This window comes from Candoia aspera, chromosome 1 (assembly GCF_035149785.1).
Source record: "Candoia aspera isolate rCanAsp1 chromosome 1, rCanAsp1.hap2, whole genome shotgun sequence".
Lineage (NCBI taxonomy): Eukaryota > Metazoa > Chordata > Lepidosauria > Squamata > Boidae > Candoia > Candoia aspera.
In genome coordinates, this window is record NC_086153.1 from 268,811,908 (window position 1) to 268,831,233 (window position 19,326).

General features: G+C 40.5%; 1 protein-coding gene across 1 annotated transcript in view; it reads right to left on the minus strand.

Annotated features, from left to right (window-relative positions):
• Nucleotides 1-2,036: 2,036 nt before the first annotated feature.
• ALX4 (ALX homeobox 4) overlaps nucleotides 2,037-19,326 on the minus strand; it is a 72,030-nt gene continuing 54,740 nt past the window's right edge. The window contains exons 2-4 of the mRNA XM_063293278.1: nucleotides 18,780-19,090; nucleotides 5,818-5,946; nucleotides 2,037-2,360 (exon numbers count right to left, since the gene is read on the minus strand). Of these exons, the coding sequence (XP_063149348.1) occupies nucleotides 2,037-2,360; nucleotides 5,818-5,946; nucleotides 18,780-19,090 (764 nt within the window). The remainder of the gene's footprint in view (nucleotides 2,361-5,817; nucleotides 5,947-18,779; nucleotides 19,091-19,326) is intronic.

The following is a 19,326-nucleotide window of genomic DNA, read 5'->3' on the forward strand; positions in this document are numbered from 1 at the left end:
TTTTTTAAAGAGGGCAAACATATGGAAATTGGGAAGCTGCCATTATCCTGATGAATGGGAACAACATGAGGCAGGCCTGTGTCTGCTACTTGGCTTTGGGCTGAAAGCAAAAGAACTTCCAACTAAGGAAAAAAAACCTCTTGCTTTATTTCTTCCAGGTAGGCCTTTGAATTATCTCCATTGATTTGGGAGGAACTGGTACTGAAGAAGGAACAGTGTGATGGGGAAACCAGAAGGGCAGTATTTGAAGTGGGTTATTGCTCATGGCGTGAGAGCCAGTTTGGTGTAGTGGTTAAGGCGCCAGGCTAGAAACTGGGAGACCGTGAGTTCTAGTCCCACCTTAGGCACAAAGCCAGCTGGGTGACCTTGGGCCAGTTCTGCACTCTCAGCCCTAGGAAGGAGGCAATGGCAAGCCACTTCAGAAATCCTGCCAAGAAAACTGCAAGGACTTGTCTAGGCAGTCTCTGAGAATCGGACACCATTGAACAGATTTTTAAAAAAAATGCTCATGGCAGGGTACATACAATTCCTTTGGAACCACGGAGTTTTGTAGTTATTATCCAGAAGCTTGTATATGAAATATCAGTCTAAGAAGAAAAAATCCTATATATTGGTCTTCTTTCAGAACTGAGTGTACTGCAAGAGCAGACCAGTGCAGGAAATTAGGGAGACATTTTCCTTTATTGCCCACAGATTTCTCCCAGTTTTGTTCTTCATTGAAACCAATCATCAGGCTATGGTTAGGCAGCACTTAATTTATGGATAACATCTCCCACAACTGATTTGTTGATGTTGCAATAAATGCATTTGTGTGATGGGGAAGTGGTACCAAAGTGTTCCAAATACTAGGTACCATATAAAAATGTTGATTTGGATTACACTAGCCCAGGAGTCCTTGGCTTTCTGTTTGAATCAGCTCATGGGGTTATGATTGCAAAGTGGCACCGTGGAGATGTACCATTCTCTTTGTGATTTCTGTTTAGTATATTCTTAGCTTGCCTTTCATTGAACCCATGTTTGACTCATGCTTTCATTATTGTACCCCTTGGATAGAACAGGAGATTGAAGGGGTGGCCGGGAGGGAAATGACAGGATAAAAGAAAAATTACAAAAAGCAACTCAGCAACTCACACAATTCATGTGGAAGATAAGCAGTGAACAAACTCCCCATTGTGGTATGGCAACTTTGCTATAGGGTACCTGAATTGGGACATTTTCTACTCAAAATGCACCCATTTTCCCCAAGCTTTGGCAAAAACCCTCTACAGTGATAGCAACCACATGCTTTTGGTGCTAGGGATCATAAACCTGTCTGTTACATTAAAATATGAGGAATTAAAAAGAGCTCACATGGGAGCAATTAGCCAGAAATGGTGGGTTGGTCTTTGTTTGTTTTCTTGTTTGTTTGACAGAGACAGAGAGAGAGAGAAAGAAATCAGATGAACTTCCAGATGGACGGCTCCTAATGCTACCAATCAAGAAACCCCGTGCAGCTACAGTATTTCTTCTCCCCCTCTTTAACAGACTTTCTGTAGTCAAAAACGAGAGTGGGGGGAGGGAGGGAGAGAGGGAGGATGTCATGGGAAAATACAGGAGGATTTCAAAAGAAAGACAGCACTCATTGGAATCCTACCCCTTCCCCCCCCTCCATAATTCTGTGAAAAAGGCAAACTATTGCATGATGGAAGCCTTGGTGGGAGGCAGCTCTCGTGTTAGATAGAGCAGGAACGTCAAACTGGCAATCAGGAGAACGACAGCACAAGGGGAATGGAGAACTCAAGTTTGTCTGATGCAGGAGAAACCATCCCCTCTTGCCTTCCACGTCCCTGTTCCTGGGGAAAAAAAGGCCTACATGCTCAAAACACTCCAAATATGGCAATATGCACAATGCCGTTATCCCTAAAGAAGCGAAAAGTGCTGCATTCAGACCTCTGAGGGGGGCACACACTGCCCCGAGTCCAGGAGCGGAGCGGAGGGTTTGGGTCGGCTGTCCGGCTTGAGCTGTCAGTGTCTTGGGGGCAAAAGCAGCAGCCCTGTCATGTTGCCCACGATATGGCAGCACTGTGCTCCTTGGCTTTCATCCGCAGGGCTGCAATGCTGGAAGACTTGCGGTCGGGCTCGCCGTTAAGCTCGTAACCATTGAGGCTGGGGCTGATGCCGGCACTGCCAAAGAGGCTGCCCATGTGTGTCTGCCCCACGTGGCTGCCAGGACCCGAGACACTCAGGAATTCAGCGACTCCCCCAGTGGTGTGGGGATGAGCATGGGGAGACATGCAGGAAGGCACCGAGTCACAGGGCACTACGCAGGCAGGCACAGGGGAGGCAGCACCGTTGTTGCCGATCCAGGAAGGATTCTGTATCTGAGATGCGGTGGGGTAGAGGGAGGGAAGGAGGAAGGAAGGAAGGAAAGAAGGAAAAAAAGGAAAGGAAAGACACCAGTTAGTTCACACTGGCTCATCCCATGCTCCAGAGCCGAAGAGTGGGGCCTTCCTACAGGTGTGGACAGATCGTGCACTTACCCTGATAATTTCTTCTTTTTCAGTCAAGCCCACCCCATTCCAGTGGAATAAGAGAAGCATGTAAGTGTCCCCTTCAGGGTTGAGGGTGTGAGAGATGGATGAACCCAGAGGAATTTGGGGGTTCAGGGGAAATTTAGTCCTAATAAAGAGGTTTAGCCTTAGCCAAATAAACTTCATTATAGTATTAGGATGCAACAGCACAGAACAGATAAGCAAACACTGCTACACTTACCCAGATGCACGGGTGCAGCTTGGGTGCAGCGGAACTGTGCACTGCTCCATGAAACAGCTGCCATAGATAACCGGACAAGTGCTAAACAGGTTGCTATGGAAATGCCACTATTATACACACAGGCAAAGGTAAACTTGGGGAGGAATTTCCACTTGCTCGGAAATATGTAAATAACCAAATGTGGATTAGCCAATGCAACTGCACAGTTTGAAAGGCCTTGTGTGAAACTGATTATATAGGTAGTCCTCACTTACTGACTGCCTCATTTAGTAACTATTCAAAGTTATGATGGTGTAAAAAAAACAGCATTGTAACCAATCCTCACATTTATGACCGTCGCAGCTTCCCATAGTCACGTGATCTCCATTTGCATGCTTCCCAACTGGCTTGTGACAAGCAGAGTTAACAGAGAACACGGAACTAAAATCACAAGTCACAATCATATTCTGCTTAATGACCCAGAAGGGCAGTGACATTGTAAGTCTGTTGTGGTCATGTGATTTTCCACTTAGTGACCACATTACTTGGTGATAGAATTGTGGGTCTCAATTATGGTCACTAAGCGAGGACTACCTTGCTTGTATATGTATTTTTTTAGATATGAAAGGGAAATATTCTTACAATAACTAAGAACTGGGGAACTGCAATTCAACATGCACAAAAGGAGGGGAGAAGAAGAGTGGGAGGTGTGAAGATGAGAAGAGCATAAGATGAAAGAATGCAAGCAGAGAGGATCCAGATGGAGAGTAGGAAAAAACAGTTTTCTAACCGGCCTGCATTTATCAGCCTTTCATCATCATTTGCTCTGGCTCTGCTGACCTTTACTTCTGGCAGTCTACAAATAAGTGACAAGTATTGCAAGAGGCAGTAGGATAAAAGGATGATCAAAATAGGCTCCATTAAACGGCAAGAATCCAGATGCCATTACATATATTGATGATTCTACCTCTTTTACAATATAAAGTAGATCTACTGTGACCATATGTCCTTTATTTCAGAAAGCTGTCCTTTAGATTTATTTTTCAAAAACTCACTTTTGTCCTTTATTTTGGTCATTTAACTTTTACTGTACAAATGGTACCACTTAATGCACAGTCTGATTGCAGAAATCCTTTCTAATACTTGCTTCTTATAACTTCATAGCTTTTAATGCTTTTTAGATATTTTTTATTAGAATATGCATTCTGTATAGTGTTTCTTGGTTTTGCTCTTGAATTTTCCTTTGTAAAGCAAAATTATAAACATGAACTATTTTTTTATCCTTATGAACCTCTTTCAGATTTGCCCCCTTTTCAAGTTTGTCCTTTATTTTTCCAAGAAAATACGGTCACTGCAAATATAATTTTAGTTGCTCTCATTTCAGACAGGATGATATTATGCAGCTGGCAAAGGTTCAAAAAAGGACAACTAAAATGATCAGAATATTATGTTTCCCTTATTGGGGAAAAGTTTAAAAAGTTAAGGGACTTTTGGCTTGGAGGTGAGGAGGGAGATTTTGAGGGCCATTAGCAACTACGTATTTGTGAGTTTAAACTCCAGGAATTGAAAGAAAGCATCTGTGAAATTTCAAGATGCAGGGAAGCCAGATATTTCCTTTCAAGGAACAGTGATTATAATTTAGGTGCAGTCAATCTCAGTTAGAATCACAGTGAAGAAAAAAAATACTGAAACTCCACCTCAGCCTGCCGTTGTCTTCATAAAAATATGCTGTTTTAAAAAACAGAACAGAAAACTATCTAATTATATGTTCATTTTTAACAGTAAAGTTGGAGATAAGAATGAGGTACAAGATTATAAATGCAAAAAATATTCCTGCCTAAGAGGTATATGTAGTTGAACTCATCGTAGATAGAGTTTGAAAAACAATTTCATATATTTTTTGGCATCATTCATTTGTGAAACTCACTTCTGCAACATGTCCGGTGCAGATGGTGACTAGCTGAAACATTAGGTAAAATAAAGATATGACAGAGATACAGGAGGGAGAAGCAGACCAAAATGTTACCTAAAGTATCCTTTGGCTGAGAACTAAAGGTCTTTCTTATGTAATGACCTTCCTCAAATAACTCTTTTGAAGTCAAAGATCGCTAAACTGACAGGTCTGTACTACTTTTAAAAAGTTCAGAATTTCTATTCAGGGAGTATTAAGGTTAACTTATCTGCCAAAGAACTTCTGGCTTCCTAAACATTCCAGTTCATGTTCCAGGCAGCACATTGCAGAAGGATTACTAGCAGAGGATTTATGCCATATTATGGATCTTGTCATTAAAGGCTCCTTGGTAAGCTTCTAAGGAAGACTCGTCATCCCACCTTCCATAAAATTGGGATACAATACGGGCAGCTGGCAAATAGAGAGCGTATGGAGTTTGAAGATATGCTGTGACATATTTTCATGTCACCACTATTTAGTACAGTCTGTCTTTCTTTCTTTGATTAAGTAATTCATCAAGATGGGCTAGTGGTAACATGGCAAGATAAATGGTATAATCAGATCATATGACTGAATTCCATGGACTTCTTCCCAAATAATGGGGCTTAGGCAGACAAGAAAACAAACAAATGGATCATCAAACCAATCAACCCAGAGTGTTCACTTGAGGCTCAAATTATCATACTTTGGACGTATTATGAGAAGATCTAGCTCTCTGGAGAAGGCTCTCCTGATGGGAAAGGTAGAAGGAAACAGAAGAAGAGGATGACCAGTAGCAAGGTGGATGGACTCAGTTGCAGAGGCAATGGATGCACTGTTGGAAGATCTGAAGGACCAGGTTAGGGACAGATTGTTATGGACAAAATCTATCTATATGTTGTCTAAGAGTTGACACCAACTTGATGGCACATCAATCGCCTTAGGACTGCAAATGGGTAGCATATTCTCCAAAACACCTCTGCACTTCTCTATATTATGCTAAATTTCATAACTGTTACCAATAAAAAAGGTTAAAACATTTGTTTCTTGAAATTTAAACTCTAATTTCACCTAACAATATCTCGTTTGATTTATGACAGAACTTCTGATAAAATTGTCAGAAGTTCATGACAGGTACGTTGATGAAAATCACTTACCTGGGCATAGTTCTCTGCTCGAGTTAGCAAAGGCAGCTCATAGGCAGTTGAGAAATGCGTGCGAACTTGTTGCATCTGACCGAATCGCTCTCGTTTTCTCCATTTTGCTCTTCTGTTCTGAAACCAAACCTGAGGAGATCAGCACCAAGAAATCCACATTAAAGAAAAATCAATCAGTACCACTTTGCAATAGACAGACAGTTGTTCTCTCAGGAGATTTAAACAGTACAGTTGTGTAGAACATTTGAAAGTGGTGCTTTGCAATATCCATGGCATTCCCCCGATCCATTAAGCTAATAACTCTGTCAAAAAAGAAGATAATGTTAATCTGGCATGGCTTGTTTGTGACAAACCCATGCTAGCTCTTGTGAACTGTTGCATTCCTATCCAAGTGCTGACAAATATGTTATGTAATCTATTTGAGGACCTTGCCCAGTACAGACATCAAGCTAATGGGCCTGCAATCTACACGGTCCCCTTTTCTGAAGATAGCAACAACCTTCTCTTTTAGTCTTCTGAGATCTAGCAAGTTCTCCAGAATTTCTTAAAGTTTACAGTTGGCAGTTCTAAAATAATCTCTGCTCCTTTCTTCAGTACTCTAGATACAATTCATCTTGTCTTGGAGACTTGAATTCATTACATTAGCTAAAATGTTCTTTTGCTATCTCCTTGCCTATCCTGAGCTGCAGTTCCTGCCTTCCACCAGCTGATGCCATCATATATCATCCTTCCTTTCACATGATGTCATTATTTGTAATGTATTTTTATGATTAACTGCAGTATGTTACAGCATTGTTTTTTTTATTGCACAGTTCTCTTAAATTAATATTTATTTATTCGATTTCTATAGCTGTCCATCTCAACAAGTGACTCTATACACTTTTTTTTTGTTTTTTTTTGCATAAAATAGTATCACTACTACTATGTTATGCAAAAAAAAAAGACCCAAACAGGAGCCAGGATGCAAGTTGCCAACCCCAGATTAAAGCAAATCATATTCACTCTCCAACAGAACAATGGTGCATCCCCAAAAGTTGAATAGCTGCAGGCTATGGCTAAATTTTTAAGTATCTTATATGTAATTTACTGTTGAGAGTGGTACAGCTAGCTAAACCTATTTTTATTTTATAGGAATATAAGAGGAGCTATTCTGGATAAGGCCAAGGACCTACCTAAGCTAGAATTCTGTACCACACCAAGATACATTTAAGACATTTATCATACAGACAGGAAGGTAATATTCCTCTCTTACTTTTGCTCTCCAGAAACTGATATTTAAGATATGCTGCCTATGATTTAGGCAGTAGTAAATAGCTTTTTCAAACTGTATCTGTTAGTGGCCATCACCAATGTCATAGTCGTGAAATCCACAGTTAATTCTGCCATATCCAGCTCTCTGGCTGCTCCCCATAAAGGGTTCTTGAGTTTCAAGATTGTAGGTCAAAAAACACTGATATTGTCATAATACTTTATGGATATCATAAAGCTAAATACAATCAAAAGTAAAAGTTGAATCAGAATTCCAATCAGCTGTCATAATTCTAATCCTTTGCTGTAGTTCAGCCATTAAGAATGATTAATTTCAGTTTGGATGATGCAGTGCTTAAAATACTATTATAATTCATATTTTTAAAAGTATAATTTAATGATAATAATATTAAAAGACAACAATTATTATAATAAATCATTTTGGTCTAGTGGCGAAGGCACCTGGCTAGAATCCAGGAGTCTGTGAGTTCTAGTCCCACCTGAGGCATGAAGGCCGGCTGGGTGACCTTGGGCCAGTTGCTCTCTCTCAGCCCAACTCACCTCACGGGGTGGTTGTTGTGGGGAAAATAGGAGGAGGAAGGAGTATTTGGTATGCTCCCCACCTTGAGTTATTTATAAAAATAATAAAGGTGGAAGTAAGTAAGCAAGCAAGCAAGCAAATAAAGACCCTGGCATTTCATTGCACAAATGAAATTTCAATGTTCCAGTATGCTTTTCATGTGTTTGTTCATCACCTGGGTCAGTCATCTAGTCCCATTAATAGAACTCCAGAGATGAATACACATCACCATGACAACTAATACAATTATTTATTACAGGCGTGCAATGGTATGTGAAACTATCTGGTTTTATTTCAATGAATATTTTCCCATGTTAACATGTCTTATTTCTCTATTATTCCTATTTTATTTGTCATTTTGTATATTCTTCTTGTCCTCTATGCCTTTTCAGAGCCAGGATTATGAGAGAGAATAGCAATTCTCTTCTCTTTCATCCATTCTCACAACCCCTTCTCCTATTTTTAGAGCCTGACTTCCCTTTTAAACTGCTGGAATCATTCTTGCCGGTGTCTCACTTTGATCTCTGAGATTTCCTTCTGCTTGCTTGAAGTTGGCAAGGAGCATCTCAGTGACCTCCCCATGCGGCCATGAGATGGTTTGTTGCTTATCCAAGGAGCAGCAGCAGCTGCTGCAGCAGCCACAACAGCAACAGCAACAGCAACAGCAATGGAGTAAGGCCATCACTCATTTGTGTATAATAGCTAGAATTGTATTTGTCGGACTGTCTGCCAGCTGTAGCATTTTGAGTTATGGCAATTATTTTGGCCTTGGCTAGCCTGCACTTTATACGAGAAATGATGATCCCTACCAGTTAGACAGGAACTCTGAGAGACTACAAGATCAAACAGAGAGCATGCTGTGGGGGTGGGGTGTAGGGTAGAGGAGAGGAGGGGAGAGGCAGAATGGGTTACATCAATGATGATGATGCAGGAACACACACTTATGCAGGAAAAAAACAGCCTAAGCAATGGGGCTGAAAGTATCTGTCACCCTAGTTAGACTGCCTTGCCTTCACTATACATTGACCCCTCCTGTAAGCAGTCCAGCTGGCAGCCACTTGCAGGCTTGGCCAAGCCTGTGTATCTTTGATCTGCAGATGCAGAGTCCAGGATGATGACCCTGCTGTGTGAAAAGGAGTGGGTAACAGGTAGAGAGGGTGCTCTCAGTTGGAAGCAGAACATATGCTATGCACATGTGCCCATCTCCATAGATGGCAAACACATTTCTCTCTGTCAGTGTAAAACATTCCCTATGGTCCTCCTGAATATGCATGATGTGTGCTGCAGAATCGTTCTAGACTATCCAGGCATGCCCAAAGGCAAGGAGAAACCTTAACAGCAACTTTTGATGGGAAGGCTGTGCTGGCAATATGTGTAAAAGCCCAAATATCAAAGCAGCTTTCATATTCACAGGTTAAATCCTTCAGAGGAATGAAGCTGACCCTGGACCTCTAAGTAGGTTGATCTGAGAGGGAACCAAGATCTTATTTTCCATTTCAGAATGATCAGGCATTTGAGGAAATACAGTGCTGTGTTCAGAGCAAGCCTGTGGGGCAGATGCTCAGGATTGTGTTCTGCAGAATGAATAGGAGAGCCTCTGACACAGCATGGCTGATTTACCCATTTTAATGTAAGCAAGTAATCTAAACTAACCTCTAAAGAAGAGGAGCCCAGTAAAGCAATTGAATCAAGAATATACAATTATGCAACTGCTCCACAAACTAGAAAAATAATTTGGTTTTCTGCCTGTTTGCAAGACAGATCCTCCCACCCTCCTAAATGTTTACAATTAGGATGCAATTGATTTTTAAGGATTGCCCCTGCTTTTAACTGAATGTACAGGAATTCTGTCCTGTGGTTGATCTTGAACTACATTAAAGGAGGTGGGGGCCTCCCCAGGCTGAATTTGGGTGCCCTCGAGTTTTCACATAAAGTTGTTGAAGTTCGGTCCAGAGATCTAAAAAAAAGGTTAGGGTTAGGTTTAATGCTAGTGTCAGCATGATGTTAATTCCTCTTGTCTCTTCCTATGTTTCTTTTCAATAAACATATTTCTCGATTAAGCAGTGATGCGTTTTCAGGCTGAGTAGCCACTGTCTATGGGAAGCAGTGGCACTGTGGGTTAAACGGCTGAGCTTGCAGATCGGAAGGTTGGCGGTTCGAATCCGCGTGACGGGGTGAGCTCCCGTTGCTAGTCCCAGCTCCTGCCAACCTAGCAGTTCGAAAACATGCAAATGTGAGTAGATTAATAGGTACTGCTTCGGCGGGCAGGTAACGGCGTTCTGTGTAGTCATGCCGGCCACATGACCATGGAAGTGTCTATGGACAAATGCCGGCTCTTCGGCTTTGAAACGGAGATGAGCACCGTCCCCTAGAGTCGGACACGACTGGACTTAATGTCAAGGGAAACCTTTACCTTTACCTTTAGCCACTGTCTAGAAAACTAGACCATGGCCATGAGCATATTGCTTCATCATCTTTCCAAAGTGATCAAAACCAAAGGGGAATCATCACAACATTTTATCTATGATTCAGTGCTTTGAAACACCACAGAAACGCAGTCGCTGTGTCTGTTGAACAAGACCAAGCAAACAAACAAAGCCAATCTCAAATGATGCTTCTTTTAACTTTGGTTTCTATATACTGTAAACTGCTAGAGTATGGAAAGCTGAAAGAGACCAGAATGGAACTGTATGATTGACAGTTCTATTTTCTAATCCCAGAAGTTGTGTTCAGGTGACATTGCTGACTAAACCAGCCACTGCATGGGACAATTAACTCAACCCCGTCTACTGGCAGCACATAAATGTAGGTGACTCAATTAGTCATGTAATGGCCATTTTTGAAGTCCCCCTCCCCTCCTAGCTGGAAGGCTATAGTGAACTGGCTTTATTTTCTTGTAACAACAACAGGAAAAGTGTAACACCTTCTCCCCAACACTGTTATGTTCCCTTTCCTTCAGTGTAACTGAATGGGGTGAGACATGTAAAGAAGTGACTTTAGAGAAGTGTTTGTCAACCTCAGCAACTTTAAGATGTGTGGACTTCAACTCCCAGAATTCCCCAGCCAGCATGCTAGCTGGGGAATTCTGGGAGTTGAAATCCACACATCTTAAAGTTGCTAGGGTTGAGAAACACTGCTTTAGAGAAACCCTGTTTTTCTGAGGTTCTGAAAGCATGACATAGTTAATTGGAAGGAGTTGCTTTAGCTCCAGGTCAGTTTGGGGCTAAAGTTAACTCCCCCAGGTTAGTTTTGGAGGTTGACTATGTAACAGCATTTGCATCATACCCAAACCCCTCCTTGACCCAGTTAAGAATGTGTGTGAACAGAGCCAGAAAATAGTTCATCAGGGCTTATTAATCACAGTACTATGGGAGAGGGGAGGTTGAGTTTTATATTATTCTTTGCCTGAACATGTCATCTGTTTTTCTCAGGGAATAAGTTAAGGCACATTCTTTTTAAAATGAAAGGCAGAATTTAAAGGAGACTAACTCCAACTTCCCTTCATCAAAACTTCTGTAATCTGGGTGTTTCCTGTGAGAACTCATGGTGAACTAGACATCTCCAAGGGAGTTGAGATGGCATTGTGGTGAGATTGGTGGCCAGACAGCATTTTCTGGTCGGCCAAATCTCTCTGGATAAAGGAGAGATTGTGAGATTGCCCACTTGTACTCCGGACAGCTGCTCCTTGTGAGTAAACCGCAGGAACTGAGGATTCTGCAGCTGGTTCATGAGTTGAGTAGTTGGAAGTCAAGGGATATCCACCAAGCTCACAGCCGCCTTATGGACACAAAGTTCTGCGGAGCTTCATTACTTAATCACTTTTGGAAATTGCTTATTAATTGCTCTTCAGCTATGTAGAACCTTTTGATTGACAACTTTTATAAGATATACTGGGTGAGTTTCCTTTAATCCTTAATGAAAGAAGTTTTAAAAACAAGTTTAAGGACATAAAAAATATTTTTTTGGAATAAACAGCAAAAGGGTGATTAGAACATTGATTCTGGAAAGTTATAAATGGACTAGGGGTCCAGATGGTTTTCAAATAAGATTTTGAAATTGACTGTGGGAATCCTTCTGTGAGGAAGTGTTGTTGTTTTGAATTCTTGAAAGAAAACATGATAGGATGGGAAGTTGAACATTGGACACTAGAGGGAACCAGAGGGAACTAAAGATTACAATTAAAGGAGAAGAACACTTAAATTTGACTTATTTACACAGAATGGAACAAAACTAGTTTAACACTGGACATGTTCAAGGATATATGTAAGCAATGGATCCAGAAGTTAATCTTAAAAGTATCTGCCATTATAGACAGACAGCTTTTAAGAGATGTTAGAGAAGAGAAACAGGTTTTACCAGATGGGACTGGGACTGATCTGAAAGTGGATTTGAAAATGACAGGCTGCAAGAGTGATATGGAAAAAGATGTTACACTGGATATACAGATGAAACCGTCTGGTATCTTAATAACTGAAAGGGATGTGCAAGTGTCAAACCAAAAGAATGACTTGGATAACTTCCTTATATTGGATCTACAAAAGAGATTAACAGTTCTGAAGGATTTTGTGAGAAGAGACAACAAAAAAATGAAAAGAAAAGCTCTAGTCTAGGACATTATTTGAAGGGATTAAAGATCAAGACTGTTAAAAGTAAAAGGAAGGAAGTGGGTTTATCTGATCAAGGTTAAAATAGATATGTTGCTATTTCTGGTAACCCTTAATGGACTTTTGCTGACCAGGACTAAATGATGAGGTTGTAAGGATCTCTTTATAGATATGAGATGGGATATGGGATGAAGAGATTTCTTGTTGTATTTTAGGAGAAGGTAATAAGCTGTTAAAATTGTTTATACCTGTTGTGATGAAGGGGGAAGTTACTTCTTTATATATTTCTTTCCTTTTTACTTTTTCTTTCCTTTTTATTTTTCTATCAATATTTTTCTGCACTTTCTATTTTTAAAATTTTTAAAATTCTTTTTTCTTTTTTGAAGTTTGTGTTAGTTTTTATCTGTTTAATTATAATGTTTAGTAAAATTATTATTAAAAATACTTCTGTAATCTGCAAATTGCTTGCAAGGCATCACTTCACTGTATCTGCAACTTCTGAAGACCACGCCTAATGGCAGGGGGGATTAGCTAATCTCTCACCTCCCAAAACTCGAAAGATTCCACTTGAAGGGAAAAAAAAACCCCGAAACCACCACCAACAAAATCACAGGCAACCCTTTCTTAAGCAACTCTCTATTTCCCTCCTAATTGGTGGGAGTCAGAAAGCTCACCAAATCTCACATAGTGGAACCTAACTTGAATAAGTTATTTTCTGAATGTCAGAACTGGTCTCAAGCCAAATCCTCAATTTAGTCCCACCACATACAAGATTCAGTATTTGGCAAATCCTGAAAACAATGTTAGTAAATCCTTTCAAAATGATAATTCACTACTGTTGACAAGAGCCACCTTCTGGGTTATTTCAACAAAGGCTACTGTTAGTTCATAACAGAGCCTTAGCCGATATGTGCAAACGTACCTATTGTAACCCAAATCTTTGTTGATTTCATTTTCATACCATTCACATTCATATAGTAGGCATATTTGTCTTTGCTAAAATAATTCAGATTCTGCATCAAGTAAGGATGAATCTTTAATTTATATAAATTATACAAGCCAAGCCACTATATACACACTCTCACACATGCATTGAGGAAGACACAGAGAGACAGAGACTGAGTGTTTAGTAGTTTCATTTGGGGTCTTCATATTATAGTCCACAGTTATTAAGTGATTATGCTGGTTTCCAGGCTATTCCCAGGCATAGTTTAAAATGTCAGTCCACATGGCCATATAAACTGTATGTAGTTTAAGGAGGGAAAAGGGAGCAAACTTCCAAGGAATGGCTTCATACAGCACCTGAACTGCATTCCTGTGATTGCTAGAAGTCCTGACTGGACTTTTGGAATTCAGCACTTGAATGAGTTCAGCACAAAACCACTTTAAGCCCTAAAAGAGGCTTTAACACAGGTTTTAAAAGCAAGGGAAATTCCATTCCCAAAAGAGAAAAAATGGGGATGAGGGGGGAATCCCAGCCCATTCCCACTTTGTGCCATTGTCCTATCTGTTGTGACTTTTGTTTTCCCCAGCATTGATTTCCTCAGGCATCAAAGGCTGCCTACTCTGATTTAAGACACTGTTTTTCTAAACTCTTCCCTTTTGGCAGGGTCATATGAGAAAGGAAGGAAGGAAGGAAGGAAGGAAGGAAGGAAGGAAGGAAGGAAGGAAGGAAGGAGCCATTTGCCATATGAATTAACAGTCTTATAATCTTAGTAAAGATATCTAAAATAGCAAGAAGACAGACATCATCTTTGAGTATATCTGTATTTGTTATGTTAGGGACAGATCTATATATTATGGCCAACTACATTTGCTACTTGGAACAGCATCACCAATTCTGAGTTCCCCCCTAACATGGACATTATATGACATCATGACTTCCTCTCATCAGCAGCCATAGAGGGAGTGGGGCTAATCTGCACTGGCACCCTAACAGTGGGGCAAGAAACCTTAATATTTTCCACATGCCATTTCCCAAATTTGTGGAGGGAAATTGTTCTGGCAGGAAATCTTTCATTGGGTGTCACCAAAACATGTATTTTCCTCTTTAATAATAATGTCTCTTTCAAGTTGAACTTGATTCTTGACTTCATATTATCCTCTCCCTTTTGAGATCAGTTCAAGTTGGCTAAGTTGCTGCCATCCACTGTAATTGGACACTTTCTCCCTTTGATTTAGAAAAATAGGAGAACTATTTACAAAAAAGTTGACAATACTTCATGTGGTAGAGACCACCATTTAGTTAGATTGCTATAGAGTTCCCATAACTGCAGATTATATATTGGAAGATATGCTATTTCTACTATTCCTACTGCTACTATAATTGTAAACAATTTACGTTTAAGAAGGAAAACCATGAAACATTCAGGGCAAGGAAATATTCCAGTGTTTCTCAACCTTGGCAACTTTAAGATTGGCTGGGGAATTTTGGGAGTTGAAGTCCAGACATCTTAAATTTGTTAAGGTTGAGAAAAACTGGAATAAGCTGTTTCTGTCACCTCCAGCAGAGGAAGAAAATGGAAGCAGTCCAAGAAGATTAATTTCATGAACAACTCACTTGACAGGCCAGATACTTTTGGTTCCCTTCTTCCCACTTTTTAGTTCTAGTATAAGGAGTTTTTTTACCTCAGCATGTGGTGGCCCTGACAAACGTTGCCTGGGCTATAAAAGGAACAGACATCTGTTCCTATAGGTTTCATTTAAAAACAAATGTATTTCAAACTTGTCAGAACTTCCTATTTGTATGTTGAGGGCATCATTTTGGTAAAGAAAGAACCATACTTAATGCAGGAATATCAAATATATAACTCTGTGTTATTTTCTGACCCTTGCTCATGGTTCATCCCTAATATACTCCAAGCAAGTTGTCACTCACACAGACCACATTCCCACACCCACACATCAGTCTCTTTTCTCATGATCACTGTTTCTTGCCTCAACTGATTCCCTCAAACACTTCCACAACCCTGCTTTTCATCCTGCTTGTCCTTCCCCTTATTTTTGAGGGCAAGAGTCTTGTTCTCTTGTTTTAATACAGGAAAAGAGCCAAAATTTGTGTTTAATCACTGAAACTAGACACCATTTTATCAGTGGCTTGGAATGGGAAATTGGAGCTTGGGATAAGAGAGCCGAATCGCTTTAGCTTATTTTCATTTCATGTTTAATTTCCTGCAGGCTTAGCTCAGCCTTTCCGCTTCTTCCACTAGCCTCCCAAGGTTTTATGGGAAAAAGGGGATCAAGATATATTACTTTTTGCTTTACGTTTATTTTCCCCTCCTCCTCCTGCTCTTTCTTCTTCAGCAAGGATTTTACTCCAGCAAAGTCTGACATTTCACCTTGCTTTCAAAAGCCTTCCACAGTGCAGGGTCATCACTAAAAAAGATTTTCATTAACAAGAGAGAACTCTGGGATGAACAAAGGTTTCTCAGCACTCCACACAATGGAAAGAAGCAATACAGAAAGAAACAGCTCCCAAACAGGACCAGTTGTTAAAAAGCAACTGTAAGCAACTGTATATCCAGCTGATCTTGGCTAAGGTAGCTCACGCCTTCACCACCGCCCAATTAGACTATTGCAGCATGCCGTTCAATGCTGCTTTTGAAGACCACTCAGAAACTGCAGTTGGTGCAAACAGTAACAACCCATTTATTGACTGAGCACCACCACAGCCATGTAATACCTTTGCTACAGGCCTGCCCGTTATGGTTTGGCTCCTAGATATCAAGTTACTCTTGGTTCCCCATTTTTATGATGTATGAGGTCCAAGAGCCCGGAAAAGGAGATTTTAGGTGATGGCTTTAATTTATGAAATAGCTTCCAGCATTGGGTTGATATCCAACCTGATGACATTCTGGAAATTGGTAAAATGGAGCTTTTCTGGAAATGTTAAGAGAATTATTGGGTTGGCACTATTTTTGATTGATTTCGCACAATTTATTATTGTGTCTTATATGTTGCTATATTGTTATACATGTTATATTTTTAGGCTAATTGCAAGCAGACAAATATGTACATATTGCAAGCAGACAAGCAGACAAATATGTACATATATTGCCAAGAGTAAACAATTTTTTTAAAAAAACTAGGCGCTGCTATATAACTTATCCTCCCAGCCAGTTAGAAGAGCCGTTCTTGTGGCATAACAAAAAAAGTGTCCATGATATCAGGATGTTTCAGGAGTTGCAGATAGAGTGTGGGTCACCTATTGCTCATCCTTGTATCATGTAGAGAAGATGGATATGGAATATCCATATATATTCTTTTGCATCTTATATATATTCTTTGTGCATCTTCAGGTATACCTGAAGAGCTGTACACAGGAAGCTAACTTATGTTCAATTTCAGACAGTTGGCCCATCAAGTTCAATACTGTTCATACTGACTGCCACTAGCTGGCTTTCCAATTAAACTAGAGATGCTGAGAATTGCCCATTGAACATCTATAGGTAGTCCTCAGTTAACAACGGTAATTGGGACCTGGAGCTCTGTCACTAAGTGACGTAGTCATAAAGTACAATATCACATGACCACACTGACTTATGATGGCAGTTCCAGTTGCTGTCATTAGGCGAATTCCACATGGTTGTTAGGTGCAATGTCACATGATTGCCATTTCTGTCCTCCTGCCAGCTTCCTCATTGACTTTGCTTGTCAGAAGCTGGCAGTGAAGGTTGCAAATAGCAATCATGTGACCTTGGGACACTGCAACTGTTGTAATTGTGAGCTGGTTGCCAAGTGCCTGAATCATGATCATGTGACAGGATGCTGCAACGGCCATAAGTTCGAGGACCGGCCATAAGTGTCCTCATTCAGTGCTGTTGTAACTTCAAATAGTCACTGAATGAATGGTCGTGAACCAAAGACTACCTGTACCTTCAAAACATCGGCTGTAGCACTGAGCTTCTCTGAAGAAGTTTTAGTAATGAGTGTACCAAGAATTGTATATAATGGCTGCCATTGTTGAATACCAGAAGTAGAGCACAGAAACCTGTCATCTTGAATTAAGCATTCAATTTGTAACAGGACTATTGTACACAATGTAAGGAAGCAACCCTGGGCTTGCCCTTGATAGCTGTTTCTCTTGCTTGCTTGCTGGTAAGTGTAGCCATGTAATATTATAAACATGTTTCTCTGATTCACCCACTTTTAGGTACTATATATCTATCTTAGATGCATATAAAAATATAATGATGATGGTGATGATGATGATGGGCCTTCGAGTCAGTGTTGACTCCTGGTGACTTCCTGGACACGTCCCTGCAGTTTTCTTGCAAGGTTTTTCAGAAGTGGTTTGCCATTGCCTCCTTCCTAGGGCTGATAGAGAGTTACTGGCCCAAGGTCACCCAGCTGGCTTTGTGCCTAAGCCAGGGCTGGAACTCACAGTGTCCTGGTTTCTAGCCTGATGACACCAAGCTGGCTCATATAAAAATATAATAAAGCAAATTGATATAGAGCCTATGGCTCATGCCTAAGGCATCTATACACAAGCACTAGAAGGATCCTAGATCTGGCTGTCAGCAATTGCAGTTGTATAGTGGACAAAGGAACACTACAGTACTTGGGAAAGGTGCTTAAAAGTGTATTTTATTTCTCTGAAGATGAGAAAGAAGGATATATTTCAGCATAAATGGGGAAGGGCAGAGCAAGACAGGCTGGCAGCTGTGGGCAGGTTGGCTGAGAGTTCCATGCATAAAAACAGCCCTGTCCTTGTTGCATTCCAATTTTGCATTCTAATTCCAATTTTGGAGAAGATTGCAAATGATTGGAACAGTCCAGAGCAAGGTTACCTGGATTTTGAATTGGAACTGGGAGGCTTTGATAGATGAAAGACTCGCTGTCTGGAAGTATTTCTCTAGGACTCTGGTTTCCACTCAGATATCTTATGGCTTGACTGTGAATTCAGAGATTTAGAAAAAGCTAGAAAATTGGTTGGTGTCATATATTTGCTTGATTCTTATCAGATTTGCATCTGGATATAGAATAACTTTCATTACTTCTTTGCACCAGGAAAGGAGATTTAAGCTTTTCATTTTGAAAGACTTCTTAGAGGTTTTCAACACAATGGACCACCTATCTTTATTGTCTCACTTGGTGCTGAGTGCAGATGACCATGAAGCCATTTTGGCAGTTTCTTAACTAAATACAGGAATTGTTCTATAATGTGTACCTGCGATTTGCCCCATTGTTTGCTTTCTGATTTATTATTCCTTTTGGTTATTAATCTACATGAAAATTCTAGAAGAGATCATCCAGACGTTTTATGTAATTAACAGACATCCTCACAGTTTCTCTTCTTCCACCCACTCGAGAAGAAACACTGCTTGATAAATTGGTTGTAGGGATGATGTCAGGGGAAGTAAAACTAAAACCATGCAAGGGAGCATTGCTAGATGATTTAGTAGTTGCATGATAGCAGATCAATGAGGGCTCTCTTGGATATTATACTGTATGCTATTGTAGTTGTAGACATGGAGCTTTGTGGACTTACCAGTTCCCTTGATTCCATATCCTACAGTTTCTGCCCTTACCTGTACTCGGGCTTCAGTGAGATCTGTCCTCATGGCTAACTGCTCTCTGGCATAGACATCTGGGTAATGGGTCTTCTGAAAGACCTTTTCCAGCTCTTCCAACTGGTAGCTGGTGAAGGTGGTGCGGTTACGCCTCTTCTTGCCCTTGTTGCTCTCTGAATCAGTCTTGTCCATTGGACTGGGAAGATCATTACTTGCCCTCTCCTGGGATGCCTTCACATTGGTCTCTTTCACGCTGAGGTAACTACCATCCATTCCAGCAGAATCAGATCCTGGCTGTAGTTCGGTCTCTCCCAGTGAACTTTCTTTAGCTATGTATGAGATGGGGATAGGGAAAAGGGAAGGAGAGAGAGAAAGAAAAACAAAAACAAAAAAAACAACACATAAAGCTGTGGATAAACAAATTGCTCTGAGTTGGATGCATGTTCCTGAAGAAAGAATGCAGAGGGAAAAGAGATGGAATTAAGGAGAAGGAGGTGTGCCAGGAGGATGAAACATTAAGAAATAAGAAATATAAGGCCATTTGGCTTACACTTCATGTAAAAGA